This window comes from Phocoena sinus, chromosome 3 (assembly GCF_008692025.1).
Source record: "Phocoena sinus isolate mPhoSin1 chromosome 3, mPhoSin1.pri, whole genome shotgun sequence".
Lineage (NCBI taxonomy): Eukaryota > Metazoa > Chordata > Mammalia > Artiodactyla > Phocoenidae > Phocoena > Phocoena sinus.
In genome coordinates, this window is record NC_045765.1 from 47472284 (window position 1) to 47491877 (window position 19594).

The 19594-nt window shown below is 36.7% G+C and overlaps 1 protein-coding gene across 1 annotated transcript in view; it reads right to left on the minus strand.

The window, feature by feature from the left end:
* SPINK6 (serine peptidase inhibitor Kazal type 6) overlaps nucleotides 1-13160 on the minus strand; it is a 38819-nt gene extending 25659 nt beyond the window's left edge. The window contains exons 1-2 of the mRNA XM_032626504.1: nucleotides 13149-13160; nucleotides 12496-12627 (exon numbers count right to left, since the gene is read on the minus strand). Of these exons, the coding sequence (XP_032482395.1) occupies nucleotides 12496-12627; nucleotides 13149-13160 (144 nt within the window). The remainder of the gene's footprint in view (nucleotides 1-12495; nucleotides 12628-13148) is intronic.
* Nucleotides 13161-19594: the final 6434 nt, after the last annotated feature.

The window sequence follows — 19594 nt, forward strand, 5'->3', positions numbered from 1 at the left end:
AAACTGGAGTTGCCGTTTTATGAGTTGGGGAGCAGTAAGAAAGAAACAATTGTAGGAGGCATGTGGGATCTTAGCTCCCTGACCAGGGATCAAACCTGCACCCCCTGCGTTGGAAAGTGGTCTTAACCACTGGACCACCAGGGAATTCCCCTATTATTTTTTAAAAGAACTGACATAAATGGAATCATACGGGATGTACTCTTTTTGTGTCTGGCTTCTTTCACATATCATAATGTTTTAGATCCATCCCTTTGATTTCCAAATATACATTTTTGGTTGGCTTATTTACCGTCCATATATATGCTTTGACATGTCCATTCAGATCTTCTGCACATTTATATTTGGTTGTTAGTTTTCTTTTTATTAAGTTTTGAGAGTTTTATATGAGCTAAATTCCATTCTTTCATCAGATATATGCTTTGTAAAGATTGATGCTTTCTCTAGTTTGTCTCATCTTTCTTCCTTAAGTGTTTTTAAAAAGAAGATTTTAATTTTGATGAAGTCTATGTTACAAATAGTTATTTTATAGATAATGCTTTTGGTGTCGTATCTTAGACTTTTGGCCAACCTAAGGTCACAAAATATTTTCTTCTAAACTTTTTATAGTTTTATATTTTACTTCTAGGATCCATTTTGAATTAGCGTTTGTATGTGATGTAAGCTGTGGATTGAAGTTCATTGTTTTTGCTTAAATACATCCAATCATTCTAGCACCATTGTTGAAGATTATCATTCTCCACTGAATTGTCTTTACATCTTTGTAAAAATTAGTTATCTATAAGTGTATGGCTCTATTTCTGGATTCTCTATTCTTTTCCTTTTATCTATTTGTCTATTCTGACTCTAATACCACACTGTCTTGATTACTGTAACTTTATAATAATTCTTAAAACCAGTTAGCTTTCAAACTTTGCTTTTTTCAATGTTGTTTTGACTTTTCTGGGACTTTTATATTTATCTCAGCAAATTATTTTTTCAATGTACAGGACATGCACAACTTTCATCACATATTTCCTAATAGTTCATATTTTTGATACTGTTAGAAATGGCATTATTTTTCATTTAAATTGCTGATTATTTCCTCTTAGTATATTAGGAATAGAATTTATTTTGTATTTTGTTCTTACACCCTCCACCCTTGCTAAACTTACTAGTTCTAATAGGTTGCTTTGTAGATTCCATCATACTTCCTATATAGATGATCACGTAGTCTGCAAATAAAGACAATTTTATTAATTACTTTCCTATCTGGATGCTTTTTCTTTTCTTTCCCTTTTTTTGGCTGTTTCTTGCCTTATTGTACTGACTAGAACCCCCATACAATATTGAGTAGAAGTGTTGAGAGCCGAAACCCCTGTTTTCTTTCTGTTTTTAGGGGGAAAACATTAGGTTTCTCGTAACTAAGTATAATGGTGGATCCAGATTTTTCACAGATACCCTTTATCTGGTTAAGGAAATTCCATTCCATATCTAGTTGGCAGAGAGTTTTTTTTTTTTTTTTTTTTTTACATTTTTTTTTTGCTGTGCGCGGGCCTCTCACTGTTGTGGCCTCTCCCGTTGTGGAGCACAGGGTCCGGACGCACAAGCTCAGCGGCCATGGCTCACGGGCCCAGCCGCTCCGCGGCATGTGGGATCCTCCCAGACCGGGGCACGAACCCGTGTCCCCTGCATCGGCAGGCGGACTCTCAACCACTGCGCCACCAGGGAAGCCCGGCAGAGAGTTTTTGTTTTGATTTTGTTTTATCCAGAAATACATATTGCTAAATTTGATTTGCTAATATTTTATGGAAAATTTCTGTGTATTGATTTTTTTCTTATCTTTGACTATGATGTCTGGGTAATGCTGGCCTCATAAAATGAGTTAGAAAGTGGTCTGTCCTCTTCTGTTTTGTGGAAGAGAGTGTGTAGATTTGGATTAAATCTTCATTAAATATTTAGTAGAATTTATCTTTGATCCATCTGGCCCTGGAAGGGTCTTTACTGAAAAAAATTTTAACTAGATAGAACTGTTCACATTATTTATTTTTTCTTGAGTGAGTTTAATAATTTGTGACTTTCAATACATTGTCTATTTCATCTAAGCACTTCAATTCATGTGCATGGAGTGCATTCATCATATTATTATCCAACTAGTATCTGTGAGTTTCCTCCACTATTTCTGATACTGGTTATTTTTACTCCCTTCCTGCCCCAGCCCCCCTTTTTGGCAACCATTTTAAAATAAATGGCTTTTTGTTTCACTGATTTTTATCTGTGGTTTTCCTTCTTTCAATTTCACTGATTTCTGCCCTTACCTTTGTTATTTCCTTCCTTCTACTTGCTTTAGATTGTATTTACTTTTCTGTTTCCTGTTTCTTTAAATGGAAAACTTAGATTACCGATTAATACATTTCTTTACTTACACCATTAAATGCTATGCACTTCCCTCTAAGAACTACTTTAGATGCAACCAACAAATTTTGATAGATTGTGTTCATATATCATTCTGTTAAAAACTGCTTGAATATTTCTCTATAACTCATGGATTTTTTAGAAACCATGTGTTAACTTTCAAATAATTGGGGATTTTTGAGATATTTTTCAGTTGTAGACTTCTAATTTAATTTCTTCTAGAGAACATACGTTGTGTGATTTCTATTCTGTGAAGTTTTTAAAATTAGTTTTATGTCTCATGATATAGTCCATCTTGGTAAATGTTTATGTGCAATTGAAAAAAATTATGTAATCTGCTGTTGTTTGGTGAAGTGCTCTATGCATATCAATTACAACAATTTGTCTGGTTGTGTTGTTCAGGTCTTCTATACTCTTAATGATTTTCCATCCACTTGTTCTATCAATGACAGAGAAGTGTTGACATCTCCAATTATATTTGTTAGTTTTTAAAATTCTTTCTTAGAGTCTTATTTATTTTTGTTTAATATATTTTGATAATCTGATTTTAGATGAACACATATCTAGGATTGTTATTAGGTGAACACACATCTATAATTGCCTCCTTTATCATTATGTAATGTTCCTGTTTATCCCTGGTAATATTTCTTATTCTGAAGTCTTCTTTGTCTGCCATGTGGTTCTTCTAGCTGTCACTAAGATTAAGGAAGGGAGAAGTAAACTAAAAGAATTTCCCATTTTTCAAGAAGAGTGTAGATGAAAAGCTCAGGGTTCAGGAAATTCTCTCCAGCCAGAAAAAAATATGTTAAAATTGAATTAATATTATTTATGGCAGAGAAGCTGAATAGAAGAGGTGCTCCCAGGTGATGGTTGTGGCTGAGCTCCATGATATCAGGTGGTACCAACTGCAGCTTTGTGAATGAGGTTATTTTGAAGCTTCTAGCCACACCAGTACTCCAGCTGACCCCATGTGAAGCAGAATTAATTGGTCAATCCCCCAAATTGTGAAAATAACAAATTGTTGTTATTGTTTTAAGTCACTCAGTTTTGGAGTATTTGCTATCCAGCAGTTGATAACCAAAGCACAGTGGCAGAGTGAAATCAGGTCATAGAATTGACTTCTTCTAGATTTAAACAAATGAACCACAAAAATGAAAAGTGTGTCAAAATTTTCCATCAGCATCCAAAAAAATACATAGGGACCAGGTTGTAAAGTACATTGCAAAATTTGAAAATAAGGAAAGAAAAAGGTGTCTGGTATGTCAAAGCTTAACTCCTAACCTGAAATTTAACCTCAGATGCAGAAATAATGAGATTACAAAATTCTGCAAATTTTTCACAGATAAGACTATTTGAAGATTTGGAAAAGGGCAGTTTTATTGTTTTCCTCTTCTGATAGGTTGGGTAGGTGAGGGGAAGAATGAAGAGAGACACCATGAAATAAAGGTTGAAAGAAATGAATTTAAAAATTAGATTTAGTCATCTCTGATGGAAAGTTAAACTCCAAAGTTCCGTACCAAAATGGGAGAATAAATGAACCACTAAGCTATTCTTTCTGTGTGCTTAAGATATATTACTGCTCATGTGAATTTTAAAAAAGGAGAGAAAGCAGAGGGAGCCTAATTCTTCCAGCAGTGAGTATATTCTTTCTAGCTGACCTCTCTATTTAATCTTAAAACTTAGACACCACATAGTTCTAATATGAGCCACTTGTTGGATATATGTATTGGAAACATTTTCTCCTGGTTGGTGGTTTACCTTTTACTCTACTAATGGTATATTTTGATGAATTGACATTCTTAATTTTAATATTGCATGGTTCACCATATTTTTATTTAGACTTAGTGCTTTTTTTTGCCAGTTTAAATAATATTTGCCTACACTAAGTTCATGAAGACATATTTCCCTTCAAAAGATTTTTCGAATTGTTTTTATAAATATCAATTCAAATTAAGATGAGTCAGTATTCATTTTCTCCAACGTGTATATCCCATGGGTATATGAAAGGATGTTCTCTTTCATAATTTTGCAGTGTCTTTTGTTGTTAATCAAATGATCATATATGTATGAGTCTGTTTCTAGACTCTGAATTCCATCCTAGTGGTCTCTTTGTCTGTCTTTGCAACAATATATTTTCTTTATTATTATTGCTTGAGAATAAGTCTTGTTGTCTGGTAGTGTAAGTCCTTCATCTTTGTTTTTCTTCAAGATTATATTGTCTGCTCTTTATTCCTATTACATTTTCATATAAATTCGAAAATCAAATTGTTATTCTCAAAAAAAAACCTACCTATTTGAGTAAGATTATATTGAATCTACAAAACAATTTAGAGTGAATGTACCTGTTTATAATATTGAACTGTTTAATTGATGAATGGGTATATACTTCCATTTATTTAGAGATTAAAACAAAATATTTCATGAAAGTTTTGTAATATTCAGAATAGATATGATACACACTTTTTATTAGAGTTTTTCCTTATACATTTGTTATTTTTGATTTTCTGGGAAATATCTTTTAAATGTTTCATCTTCTATTTATTACACACATTTACGTTATAATTTCTTCTTTTTTTATAAATTTATTTATTTATTTATTTTTGGCTGCATTGGGTCTTTGTTGCTGTGCACAGGCTTTCTCTAGTTGTGGCAAGTGGGGGCTACTCTTCATTGCGGTGTGTGGGCTTCTCATTGAGGTGGCTTCTCTTGTTGCGGAGCACGGGCTCTAGGTGTACGGGCTTCAGTAGTTGTGGCTCACGGGCTCAGTAGTTGTGGCTCGTGGGCTCTAGAGCACAGGCTCAGTAGTTGTGACACACGGGCTTAGTTGCTCCATGGCATGTGGGATCTTCCTGGATCGGGAATCGAACCATGTTCCCTGCGTTGGCAGGCAGATTCTCAACCACTGCACCACCAGGGAAGTCCCTGATTTCTTCTTCTTTTTGCATATGGACCTTTTATTCAGCAAATTCTCATTTCAAAAGTAGCATGTTCCTGTTTTTATGATATCATTTCCATTGCACTAAATCTATATACTTAGTCATTAAGAGAGAGAGAGGAACAGGAAGAGTTCAGGAAAGATTTTCATCTAATATTAATGACAGTGTGTCTTAGTTTTAATGTTTTGCTTAATTTTATTTTATTTATTTATTTTTTTCATGTTATAAGCCTTTTCATTATGCCAAGTTACAAATGTTACAGCTTGGTTAATTTTATTTTTTAATTAAAATTTACTTTTCTGTATTTTTAAATGCTTCTTGAAGAGTATATATTATTATTTCAAAGCAAAATTACATTGAAATACAGATTTAAATTTTAAATTGAAGAAAACTAACTGCAGTGTAAGTTGTCTCATTTTTTGCATGCTGTCTCAAATAACAATGAACCTCTTTGGCTGCCTACACAGACCCACACTCCAACTAACTCCTAATTTTTGTTTGGAAAATATATGGTTAACAGTTTACTCAGTTCTGACTCTTTGAATTGATTTTCTTCGAGTAAAAAGGATCTAATCAGTAGGGGAAAAAATAAGCCCATAGAATTGTAAGAGTAATGTTTCGTTCATTAGTTAGAAACATTTCTCAACTCTCATCTAATGTGAAACCCGAATAAGAGCTCAGCATGGACTATTTTAGGAGCTCTCACCTTCCTGGGAAGAAGAAAAAAAGAAAAGTAACATCAGAAATTGCTGACATCTCTCTCCATCTCAAGCTTTCTCCCTTAACTGGGTTCAGAAATGGGCATTAATAAGTAAGCAATGAAAGAGGGGCCCTCTTGTTTCTACCTAAGATTTTGCCCCCATTTGTTACTCGCCTGGACATCTATTTAAACTATTTAACCTTTTAAAGTTTAAACCTATTTAAACTTTTTGGACCTTCATTTCTCCTCAAAATCCAGTATATGCTATTATTATCACCATTTTATTTTATTTTAAATTTTACTGAAGTATAGTTGAGTTACAATGTTGTGTTAATTTCTGCTGTACAGCAAAATGATTCAGTTATACATATATATTTCTTTTCCATATTCTTTACCATTATGGATTTTCCCAAGATATTGAATATAGTTCCCTGTGCAGTACAGTAGGGCCTTGTTGTTTATCCATCCTATAGATAGTAATTTGCATCTGCTAATCCCCAAATCCCAATCCATCCTCCCACCATTGACCCCCTTCCTCCTTGGCAACCATTAGGTCTGTTCTCTGTGTCTGCGAGTCTGTTTTTGTATCGTAGATATGTTCATTTGTATTGTATTTTAGATTCCACATATAAGTAATATCATATGGTACTTGTTTTTCTCTTTCTGACTTCTCTTAGTATGACAATGTCTAGGTCCATTCATGTTGCTGCAAATGGCCTTATTTCATTCTTTTTTTATGGCTAATATTCCAGTGTGTGTGTGTGTTTGTGTATGTGTGTGTGCACACACACACATATATATACACCACATCATCTTTATCCATTCAACTGTTGATGGACATTTAGGTTGTTTGCATGTCTTGGTTATTGTAAACAGTGCTGCTGTGAACATAGGGGTTCATGTATCTTTTTGAATTATAGTTTTGTCTAGGTATATGTCCAGGAGTGGGATTGCTGTATCATATGATAACTCTAGTTTTTTAAGGAACCTCCATACTGTATTCCATAGTGGTTACACCAATGTACATTCCCACCAACAGTGTAGGAGGGTGCCCTTTTCTCCATACCCTCTCCAACATTTATTATTTGTAGACTTTTTAATGATGGCCATTCTGACCTATGTGAGGTGATACCTTATTGTGGTTTTGATTTGCATTTCTCTAAGAATTAGCGATGTTGAGCATCTTTTCAAGTGCCTATTGCCATCTGTGTGTCTTCTTTGGAGAAATGTCTATTTTAGGGTTTGTGCCCAGTTTTTGACTGGGTTGGTTTTTTTTTGTTATTGAGTTGTATGAGCTGTTTGTATATTTTGGAAATTAATCCCTTGTCAGTTACATCATTTGCAAATATTTTCTCCCTGTCCATAGGTTGTCTTTTCATTTTGTTTATGATTTCCTTTGCTGTGCAAAATCTTATAAGTTTGATTACATCCCATTTGTTTATTTTTGTTTTCACTTCTATTGCCTTGGGAGACTGGCCTAAGAACAGATTGCTACAATTTATGTCAGAAGATGTTTTGCATATGTTCTCTTCTAGGAGTTTTATGGTGTCATGTCTTACATTTAGGTCTTTAAACTATTTTGAGGTTATTTTTGTGTGTGGTGTGAGGGAGTGTTCTAATTTCATTGATTTACATGTGGCTGTCCAACTTTCCCAACACCATTTGCTGAAGAGACTGTCTTTTTTTTTTTTTTTTTTTTTTTTTTTGAGACTGTCTTTTTCCCACTGTATATTCTTGCTTCCTTTGTTGAAGATTGTTCATAGGTGTGTGGGTTTATTTCTGGGCTTTCTGTTCCATTCCATTGACCCATATGTCTGTTTTTCTGCCATTACGACGCTGTTTTGATTACTGGAGCTTTGTATTATTGTCTGAAGTCTGGGAGGGTTATGCCTCCTACTTTGTTTTTTTTCCTAAAGATTGCTTTGGAAAGTCTGGGTCTTTTATGGTTCTGTATAAACTTTAGGATTATTTGTTCTAGTTCTGTGAAAAATGTCATGGATAATTTGATAAGGATCACATTAAATGTGTTGATTGTTTTGGGTAGCATGGGCATTTTATAATATTCTTTCAATCCAAGAGCATGGCATATCTTTCCATTTCTTTGAGTCATCTTCAGTGTACTTTATTAATGTTTTGTAGTTCTCAACATATAAATCTTTTACGTCCTTGGTGAAGTTTATCCCTAAATATTTTATTTTTTTTGGATGCGATTTTAAAAGGGATTGTTTACATTTATTTTCTGATATTTCACTGTTAGTGTAAAGAAATGGAACCAATTTCTGTATATTAATCTTGTATCCTGCTTCTTTGCTGAATTTGTTTATCAGTTCTAATAGTCTTTGTGCAGAGTATTTAGGGTTTTCTAAATATAGTATCATGTCATCTGCATATAGTGACAGTTTTACCTCTTCCCTACCAATTTGAATATGTTTTATTTCTTTTTCTTGTCTGGTTGCTGTGGCTAGGCCAGTACAATGCTGAAGAGAAGTGGCAAGAGTGGGCATTCTTGTCTTTTTTCAGAGTTTAGCAGGAAGGCTTTCAGCTTTTCACTGTTGAGTATTATGTTGACTGTGGGTTTGTCATAATTAGCTTTTATTATGTTGAGATATGTTCCCTCAGTACCCACTTTGGTAAGAGTTTGTATCATGAATGGATGTTGAATTTTATCAAATGCTTTTTCTGCATCTATTGAGATGAGCCTGTGGTTTTTGTCTTTTCTTTTGTTGTTGTGGTTTAACACGTTGATTGATTTGCGTATGTTGAATCAGCCTCATGACCCTGGGATGAATCCAACTTGGTTGTGGTGTATGATCTTTTTAATTTGTTGTTGGATTCAATCTTCTAATATTTTGTTGAGAACTTTTGCATCTATATTCATCAAAGATATTGGCCTATAATTTTCTTTTTTGGTAGTGTCTTTGTCTGGTTTTGGTATCAGGGTGATGGTGGCTTCATGGAATGTCTTTGGGAGTGTTCCTTCCTCTTCAGTCTTTTGGAAGAGTTTAAGAAGGATTGGTATAAGTTATTCTTTATATATTTGGTAGAATTTGCCTGTGAAGCCATCTGGCCCTGGACTTTTGTTTGTAGGGATTCTTATTTTTGTTTTTATCACAGATTCTTTTTTGCTTCTAGTGATTGGTCTGTTCTAGTTATCTGTTTCTTCTTGATTCAGTTTGGTGGACTATGTGTTTCTAGAAAGTTGTCCATTTCTTCCAGGTTGTTGAATTTGTTGGCACATAATTGTTCATAGTATTATGGTTTTTTTTGGTATTTCTGCAGTATCGGTTGTGATTTCTCTTCTTTCATTTCTTATTTTGTTTATTTGGGTCTTCTGTTTTTTTCCTGGTGATCCTGGCTAGAAGTTTGTCAATTTTGTTTACCCTTTAAAAGAACTAGCTATTGGTTTTATTGATTTTTTTTTATTTTTTAAAATCTTTATTTTCTTTCTGACCTTTATTTTCTTCTTCCTTTTACTGATTTTAGGTTTTGTTTGTTGTTCTTTTTCTAATTCTTTTAGGTGGTAGGTTAGGTTGTTTATTTGAGATTTTTCTTGTTTCTTAAAGAAGGCCTGTTTCGCTGTGAACTTCCCTCTAAGAAGTGCTTTTTGCTGCATCCTGTATGGCTTGTGGGATCTTAGTTCCCTGACCAGGGATTGAACCTGGGCCATGGCAGTGAAAGTGCTGAGTCCTAACCACTAGACAACTGGGGAATTCCCCATAGATTTTGTGTGGTTGTGTTTTCATTGTCATTTGCCTCAAGGTATTTTTTAATTTCTTCTTTGATTTCCTCATTGACCCATTGGTTTTTTTAGAAGCATATCATTTATTCTCCATGTAATTGTTTATCATTTCTTTTTCTGTGACTGATTTCTAGTTTCATGCCATTCTGGTTGGAAAAGATGCTTGAAATAATTTCTGTACTCTTAAATTTGTTGAGGTTTGTTTTGTGCCCTAATATGTGGTCAGTCCTAGAGAATGTTCCATGTGCACTTGAAAAGAATGTATTCTGCTTTTTTGGGGTGTAATGTCCTGAAAATATCAATTAAGTCTAACTCTTCTATTGTATCATTTAGAATCTCTGTTGCCTTATTAATTTTCTGTCTCCAAGATCTGTCCATTGATGTGAGTGGGAGGGTTAAAGTCTCCTACTATTATTGTATTCCCATCAGTTTCTCCCTTTATGTCTGTTAGTATTTGTTTTATGTATTTGGGTGCATAAGTGGTGATGTGTTATATCCTCTCCTTGTATTGATCCTTTTATCATTATATAGTGTCCTTCTTTATCTTTATAGCGTTTGTTTTAAAGTCTATTTTGTCTGGTATGAGTATTGTGACCCTGCTTTCCTCTCATTTCCGTTTGTATGAAATATCTTTTTCCATGCCCTTACTTTGAATCTATGTGTTTCCTTTGCCCTAAAGTGAGTTTCTTGTAGTCAGCATATTGTAAGATCTTGGTTTTGTTTTGCTTTTTAATCCAGTGTGCTACTCTGTGTCTTTTGATTGGAGCATTTAATCCATTGACATTTAAGGTAATTTTTAATAGACATGTATTTATTGCCATTTTAAACCTTATTTTCCCATTGATTTTATATTTTTTTCTTTGTCCCTTTTTGTTTTTTCTTTTGTGGTTTGATGATTTTATTTTGTATTATGCTTGTGTTCTTTTCAGTTTTTGTGAATCTATTGTATATTTTTGATTTGTGGTTACCCTGTCTTTTGAATATATTAATCTCTTCCTATGTCTGCTTGCTTTAGACTGGTAGTTATATAGCCTTAAACACATTCTGGGGAAAAAAATCTACATTTTCTTACTCTCTTCCCCACATTTTATGATTTTGATGTCTTTTATATCTTGATGTTCATCCTTTTGCTTTTCATTGTGGTTATCATCGCTTTCATAGAAATTTTTTGATTTTTAAAAAAAATCTGTGTACTGGCTTATTTGAGTGATATACCTTCCAATTATGATTTTGTCTGTCCTATAGATTCTTACTTCTTTTCTATTTTGAGAAGAACTTTCAATATTTCCTTTAGGATAGGTTTAGTATTGCTGTATTCTTTTAGGTTTTGCATGTTTGGGAAATTCTTTATCTCTCTATTCTAAATAATAATCTTCCTGGGTAGAGTATCCTAGGTTGTAGATTTTTCCCTTTCAGGACCTTGAATGTTCCTTGTCACTCCCTTCTGGCCTGCAACATTTCTGTAGAGAAATCAGCTGATAGTCCTCTGGGGGTTTCCTTTAATTAGCTCTTTGTTTTTCTCTTGTTGCCTTCAGAATCCTCTCTTTGTTAGCTTTTGCCATTGTTATTATAGTATTTCTTGGTATAGTGCTGTTTGGGTTTATCTTGTTTGAGACCCTCTGTGCTTCCTGTACCTGGATATCGGTTTCCTCCTTTGGGTTTGGGAAGTTTTCAGCCATAATTTCCTCAAATACATTTTCAATCCCCTTTTCTCTTTCTTCTCCTTCTGGGATCCCTAGTATGTGTAGATTGGCAAGCTTTATATTATCCCATAGGTCTCTTCTATTGCTTTCATTGTTTTTCATTTGGCTTTCTGCCTGCTATTCTGATTGGGTGATTTCCATTGTTCTATCTTGCAGGTCATTTATTTGTTTTTCTGCATTATTCAGTCTGGTATTCATTGCCTTTAGCTCAGCTTTCATCTCTGCAAATGAGTTCTCTAATTTTTCTTGGTTCCTTTTTATAGTTTCTAGTTCCTTTTTATAGTAATCTGCATTTCTATCAATAGTCCTTCTTAATTCCTTCAGTATTTTCATTATCTCCTGTTTGACTTCGATGTCTGTTAGACTAAAGTGGTCTGTTTCATTGATTGTTCTTTTAGGGGAATTCTCTTGATTTTTTAATTGGGAGTGGTTCCTCTGCTTCTTCATTTTACTTATATTTCTCTGGCTGTATGAGCTTGGGAGAAACCATTATATACTATGGTCTTGGAGGGCTATTTTTATGTGGGAGCATTCCTGTTTAGCCTGTGTGGATTTAATATATTTTGTTGCGAGGGCTATTTTTAGTGTGGATGCCTGTTACCTCTTTCCTCAGTATATGCTGGATGTTATTTCCCTTGATGGGAGGTGTGACTGGTGTTGTGACCAGAGCCTGCACTGGATATTGAGCAGGACCTCCTCTTTGCACTGTGGTTGTCACTGCCCTGTCACGGGCTGGGTCTGTTCCCTCGTTGTTGTAGTAGAGGGCCCAGATCCATTTCTGAACTGCATTTTTGAGCTGTGTTGGGAGGTAGGTGGGATTGGGGTGCTCCCACTGGAAAGGAGCTACTGGAGTATTCCTCTGCCAGAGCTGTTCACCAGTGAGTGTGTTCTGTTTTTTCACCTGTCACCCATTGTGCAAGCTCCCAAAATACACTGTTGTTGGCACTGCCCTTGGGCCCTGCCTCAACCAGGGAATGTCGGCATTCAGCCATGGTGTCCCTCAGGCATTGCTTTCACAAGGCCCACCAGCACAGATCCATTGAAGTCAGGCCCCAAGACGCTGTAGTCATGCACCTGGACCCTCTGGCCTACAGCTGCTAAGGCCAGGTCCATCTGGTCACAGGAGCACCCATTGTCCACTCGGATGTCTTGCAGGTGCTGAATTTAGAAAGCAGTGGTGGAGGTGTAAACTCTGAGCCCTTGAACAGCAGCGGGGGAGACACTTTAGCCTTGCTTCCTAGCTTGTGCAGCCCCTGGGCTTACGTTCTGGTTTCAGCCTGCCTCTGCATGTGGGCAACCCATTGGCAATTGTTCCTGGAGCCCGCCAAGGTGGCAGTTGGGGTGCAAGAGACCGCTGATGGTGGCAGCTGGGAGCGCAGTCTGCTGAGGAGGGAAACCCTAAGACAGTGGCTGGGGCGTGCTCTCCTGGAGCCTTTGGAGGTGGGGGCTGGCGTGTGGATAAAGAGGCTGCTAAGGTGACCCCACCCCCTCCTTTTGCATGCACTTTGCAATGGCACTTTGCTTCTATGGCAGGCCTGGGCTTTTTTCCGCAGAGGACTCCCAGATGAGACCATATCACACTCCAGCCCCTTCAGGCTGTCTTTGTGCAGCCAACCGCATTTCTCTCACTGGGTCTGTCCTCTAAACCCCAAGTTTCAGCACCCAGTCCCAACCCATACCAGCAGACGCATGTCTCCAGCTGGGGCGCACAGGGTGGTGGCATGACCATCTGTATAGGTCTCTCTCTGTTCTGCCTGCCACAAACTGTTTATTATGCTCTTCTCTGAGCCTCTGAAGCTGTATTTCTGTCCCAGCTGATCTCCCCACAGGTGAGGGAGTTTCCCAGGGTGCAGGAACCTTTCCTCTTTTTCAGCTCCCTCCCAGGGGTGCAGGTCTTATCCTGCTTCCTCTTTTTTTTTTTTTTTTCCCATTCATCCTACTTGGTTACATGGAGATCTTTCTTGTCCTTTCAGGTGTCTGAGGTCTGCTAGTGTTCAGTAGGTGTTTTGTGAGAATTGTTCCATTTGTAGAAGTATTTTTTGATGTGTTTGTGGGAGGAGGTGAGTTCCACGTCCTTCTACTCCGCCATCTTGATTGGAGCCCTGTATTATCACCATTTTAAGGGGTGAGAAATATGTAGCTCATTGAGCATTAGCAACTTGCCTCAAAATCATATTATTGGTATGTTATGAGTTGCTCATAGGTCTAGTCAGTTACTGATTTAAACGGCAGTGCTTTACTGCCACCTTATGGGTAAACGGGGTTTGTTAAAAGTCCTTCAAGAGTTATTATGGTTAAAGTTGGGCATAGAGTGCCTGTAGCAGATGAAAAATGTATCTTATGAGTCATACTAAGATGTTTGTATTATAAGACAAAAAATAGTGCTTTTTAAAACAGATCATATTTAAATCATTATAGAATGGAGGCAGAATTATGTCTGGGAGAAGGGAATGGAGGCTGAGGTAATAATAAGAACATAAAAATAAACCATAAAATGTGATGAAGACTTGGATTAAATACATGTTTATGGGTTTAATTTATACTTAAGATGAAATAAGGAATATATAGAAATTATATATTGAAATTGAGTTTGAGTGAGAAAGGACTCAGAGTAGTGACATTAACTTTCATTAACTCTAAACACATGGAGGAACACATTTAGAAAGGAAAAAATAAAATTTATATTGGATAGATTGATTTTAAAAATTCTGAGCCAGTGAAATTAAGATGTTTACTATCTGATACTAAGAAGATGGGTACAGTCTCATGATGTGAAAATGTGAGTTGTAAGTATATATAGGCAATAGAGTAATTATAGTTGTTGAGAGAGATTGTCAAGCAGAGGAGGTGGGGATGGGTAAAGAGAAGATGGCAATGACAAAAACCTGGGACTGATCAACAATTAGGGATTTCAGACAGACAGAGGGATTTCAAAATTCAAAACACCTGCCAGAGAGTGGGGTGGGGGAGAGAGAGAGAGGGAGGGGGAGAGGGAGAGGGAGAGAAAGCACAGGCAGTTGTTGTCAAAGCTAGGAACGCTAAGGGAGACTCTCCTTTCATGTTGACAATGGTAGGGTATTTGTGGAATTGATCATCTTTTAGGGGTTGCACTAAAAGGAAGGAAGTCTTGCATTTAGGTAAATATGCTCACCTCCTTTCCTTTTTTGAAAATGTCTACTCTCAAATAACAGAAAAAAATATTATGAAAGTTCTTACTGTTGTGTATAGCAAATTTAAGTAAACATGTTATTATCCTCTGTGGGGGGGAATTGTATTATTACAGAGCATGATCTTATCTTTTGGAGTCCTTAGAAAAAGTAAAATAATGACATTGTACTCTAGACGTTAGAAGATATCAGAAGAAAACGTAAGTACAATGACATGATAAAGATAAAGCTGACTTCTACTTTCGGATAATATGGAGTAAGAGAGACCAGCTATGCTTCCTATCTGAAAAGACAAAAAATCAGACAAAATATATGAAACAATGACACTGTCTAGTCAGACAATGAAGAGTGCTGATTGCCGAGAGATGGGAAACAAATATGGTAAGCTCTATGGTTGGCCTTGGTTTCTGCATTGTGAGAGATTCTAGGAAGAGGAAAGAGGAGCCCCGAGAGGGCAAGTGGGTTCCCTGAATTGAGGAGACAGAGCTGAGAGGAGAGAGACCAAAGTGGCTATAGTTTGCAGGACCATGGGAGAACTGGAGAGAAAGCTCAGCAGAGTACTCTGATTTGTGCTTTTGTGTGAGGAAACTACCCAAGGCTAAGAAAGAACCACCAGAGAGGATTAGAGATAACAGAGCCCATGTCTCATACAGAGCTGGTAACGGTGCTTGTTCCTATTAGCCAGACCAGAAAACCTTATAATCCATGGTGCAATGAGTAGAGTACTCAAAAGGGTCTTGCCTCAGTCATGAGGAGTAAATAGCCCACTTAGTGAATACTGCACTGATCCCATCTAACTCTTAAAAGCAAAATTCCAGAGGATCACAATGTTTCCAAGTAACTGAGCTATGTGTCAGAACAAAGCTCAGGAATATGTCTAGAAATACAAAAATATTCAGAACCAAACAAGGTAAAATTCATAATGTCTAATATCCTAAAATATAATCTATAATGAGAAGAAAAGCAGCAAACCCAGAATGGACACAGATATTAGAATTAGCAGATAGAGCCATAAAAATAGTTATTGTAACTGTATTCCAGATGTTAAAAAAAGTTAGGAACATGTAAGATATGAATCAAACTTGTAGAGATCAAAATTAAAATGTTTGAGATGAAAAAGCTACTGAATGGTGTTAATCGAAGATGGATTACTACTGAAGGAAGAGTTTTGTGAACATGAAGTCAAAGCAATAGTGTTGGAAACCAATCCTCCCTGGATGTCTTGGTGTTCCTGCATGGCCCAGGACTCAGAGCAGTGGAAATTGACACACTATAAAGATAGAGACTGTCATTGTCCCCAGAGCTATTTGCTTTTCATATTCTAAAGATGAGAGACCCAAGGTGATTGTTTCCACTGATTTACCCTAAGCTCTGTATGGTAGAGACTGCATATTGTGCCAGTTCAGATGGCATCCTTCCCTTGGCGCCTCTGTAACAGATACCCAAAGTGTCAGTGGGAGAAGTCCATTGGCTTCTTTCTAATAAGATGCAGAGATAATTTTAAGAGGACCCTGGAGCCATGTGTCCCCCCATGTAATCAACATGGTAGTTAAGGTTAAAAAGCCAACAGAACATATAAACAATCTGACAACAGTCTTATAGGATATTCAGAGTCAAAAGAGATATTCTTTCCCAGGCCAGTAAGGAGCAAGCTGCTGAGGAAAAGAGAACATGTTATTTTTATGTTAGTCTTCTTTCCATATAAAGTATGTGTGTGTATATGTGTGTATATGTGTGTGTGTGTGTGTGTGTGTGTGTGTGTGTGTGTATATATATATATATATATATATATAAAGAGAGAGAGAGAGAGAGAGAGAATATAACCCAAAGAAGAACATGTCCCTATATGTTTCAAAGGTTAAAATGTCAAGAGTGTCAAGAGAAGTTAAGAAAAAAACCAATGATCAGGGTCTCCCCTGGTGGTGCAGTGGTTGAGAGTCCGCCTGCTGATGCAGGTGACACGGGTTCGTGCCCCGGTCTGGGAAGATCCCACATGCCGCGGAGCGGCAGGGCCCGTGAGCCATGGCCGCTGAGCCTGCGCATCCGGAGCCTGTGCTCCGCAACGGGAGAGGCCACAACGGTGAGAGGCCCGCGTACCGCAAAAAACCCCAAAAAAACCAATGATCAATGGGACATTCATGAATACCATTAATGTAAACCTCCTCTACGGAGAAAAGGGGGGCTGGTGAAAATGTAGGACCCTGCTGATCCAAGCCAGACATGCATAAATACCTCTGCTTAAAGGCTGAGTCCAAAAGTGAGATTGTTTAATGTGGAAAGTAGGAAACAGGAATGGCCAGGAAGAGCACAACACTCCATGTTTCCTTTTTTTTTTATTTTTGAATTTTATTTATTTATTTATACAGCAGGTTCTTATTAGTCATCAATTTTATACACATCAGTGTATACATGTCAATCCCAATCGCCCAATTCATCACACCACCCCCACCCCCAACCCCCGGCCGCTTCCCCCGCTTGGTGTCCATACGTTTGTTCTCTACATCTGTGTCGCAATTTCTGCCCTGCAAACTGGTTCATCTGTACGATTTTTCTAGGTTCCACATATATGCGTTAATATATGATATTTGTTTTTCTCTTTCTGACTTACCTCACTCTGTATGACCGTCTCTAGATCCATCCACATCTCCACAAACAACCCAGTTTCGTTCCTTTTTATGGCTGAGTAATATTCCATTGTATACACGTACCACATCTTCTTTATCCATTTGTCTGTCGATGGGCATTTAGGTTGCTTCCATGACCTGACTATTGTAAATAGTGCTGCACTGAACGTTGGGGTGCATGTGTCTTTTTGAATTACGGTTTTCTCTGGGTATATGGCCAGTAGTGGGATTGCTGGATCACATGGTAATTCTATTCTTAGTTTTTTAAGTAACCTCCCTACTGTTCTCCATAGTGGCTGTATCAATTTACATTCCCACCAACAGTGCAAGAGGGTTCCCTTTTCTCCACACCCTCTCCAGCATTTGTTGTTTGTAGATTTTCTGATGATGCCCATTCTAACTGGTGTGAGGTGATGCCTCATTGTAGTTTTTATTTGCATTTCTCTAATAATTAGTAATGTAGAGCAGCTTTTCATGTGCTTCTTGGCCATCTGTATGTCTTCTTCAGAGAAATGTCTATATAGGTCTTCTGCCCATTTTTGGATTGGGTTGTTTGTTTTTTTAATATTGAGCTGCATGAGCTGTTTATATATTTTGGAGATTAATCCTTTGTCTGATGATTCGTTTGCAAATATTTTCTCCCATTCTGAGGGTTGTCTTTTCGTCTTGTTTATGGTTTCCTTTGCTGTGCAAAAGCTTTGAAGTTTCATTGGGTCCCATTTGTTTATTTTTGTTTTTATTTCCATTTTTCTAGGAGGTGGGTCAAAATAGATCTTGCTGTGATTTATGTCAAAGAGTGTTCTTCCTATATTTTCCTCTAAGAGTTTTATAGTGTCTGGTCTTACATTTAGGTCTCGAATCCATTTTGAGTTTATTTTTGTGTATGGTGTTAGGGAGTGTTGTAATTTCATTCATTCTAATTTCATTTTACATGTAGCTGTCCAGTTCTCCCAGCACCACCTATTGAAGAGACTGTCTTTTCTCCATTGTATATCCTTGCCTCCTTTGTCATAGATTAGTTGACCATAGGTACGTGGGTTTATCTCTGGGCTTTCTATCTTGTTCCATTGATCTATGTTTCTGCTTTTGTGCCAGTACCATAGTGTCTTGATTACTGCAGCTTTGTAGTATAGTATGAAGTCAGGGAGTCTGATTCCTCCAGCTCTGTTTTTTTCCCTCAAGAGTGCTTTGGCTATTCGGGGTCTTTTGTGTCTCCATACAAGTTTTAAGATTTTTTGTTCTAGTTCTGTAAAAAATGTCATTGGTAATTTGATAGGGATTGCATTGAATCTGTAGATTGCTTTGGATAGTACAGTTGTTTTCACAGTATTGATTCTTCCAATCCAAGAACATGGTATATCTCTCCATCTGTTGGTATCATCTTTAATTTCTTTCATCAGTGTCTTATAGTGTTCTGTATACAGGTCTTTTGTCTCCCTAGGTAGGTTTATTCCTAGGTATTTTATTCTTTTTGTTGCAGTGGTAAATGGGAGTGTTTCCTTAATTTCTCTTTCAGATTTTTCATCATTAGTGTATAGGAATGCAAGAGATTTCTGTGCATTAATTTTGTATCCTGCCACTTTACCAAATTCATTGATTAGCTCTAGTAGTTTTCTGGTGGCACCTTTAGGATTCTGTATGTATAGTATCATGTCATCTGCAAACAGTGACAGTTTTTCTTTTCCAATTTGGATTTCTTTTATTTATTTTTCTTCTCCGATTGCCGTGGCTAGGACTTCCAAAACTATATTGAATAATAGTGGTGAGAGTGGACATCCTTGCCTTGTTCCTGATGTTAGAGGAAATGGTTTCAGGTTTTCATCATTGAGAATGATGTTTGCTGTGGGTTTGTCATATATGGCCTTTATTATGTTGAGGTAGGTTCCGTCTATGCCCATTTTCTGGAGAGATTTTATCATAACTGGGTGTTGAATTTTGTCAAAAGCTTTTTCTGCATCTATTGAGAAGATCGTATGGTTTTTCTTCTTCAATTTGTTAATATGGTGTATCACATTGATTGATTTACATATATTGAAGAATCCTTGCATCCCTGGGATAAATCCCACTTGATCATGGTGTATGATCCTTTTAATGTGTTGTTGGATTCTGTTTGCTACTCTTTTGTTGAGGATATTTGCATCTATATTCATCAGTGATATTGGTCTGTAATTTTCTTTTTTTTGTAGAATCTTTGCTTTTGGTATCAGGGTGATAGTGGCCTCATAGAATGAGTTTGGGAGTGTTCCTTCCTCTGCAGTTTTTTGGAAGAGTTTGAGAAGGATAGGTGTTAGCTCTTCTCTAAATGTTTGATAGAATTCGCCTGTGAAGCCATCT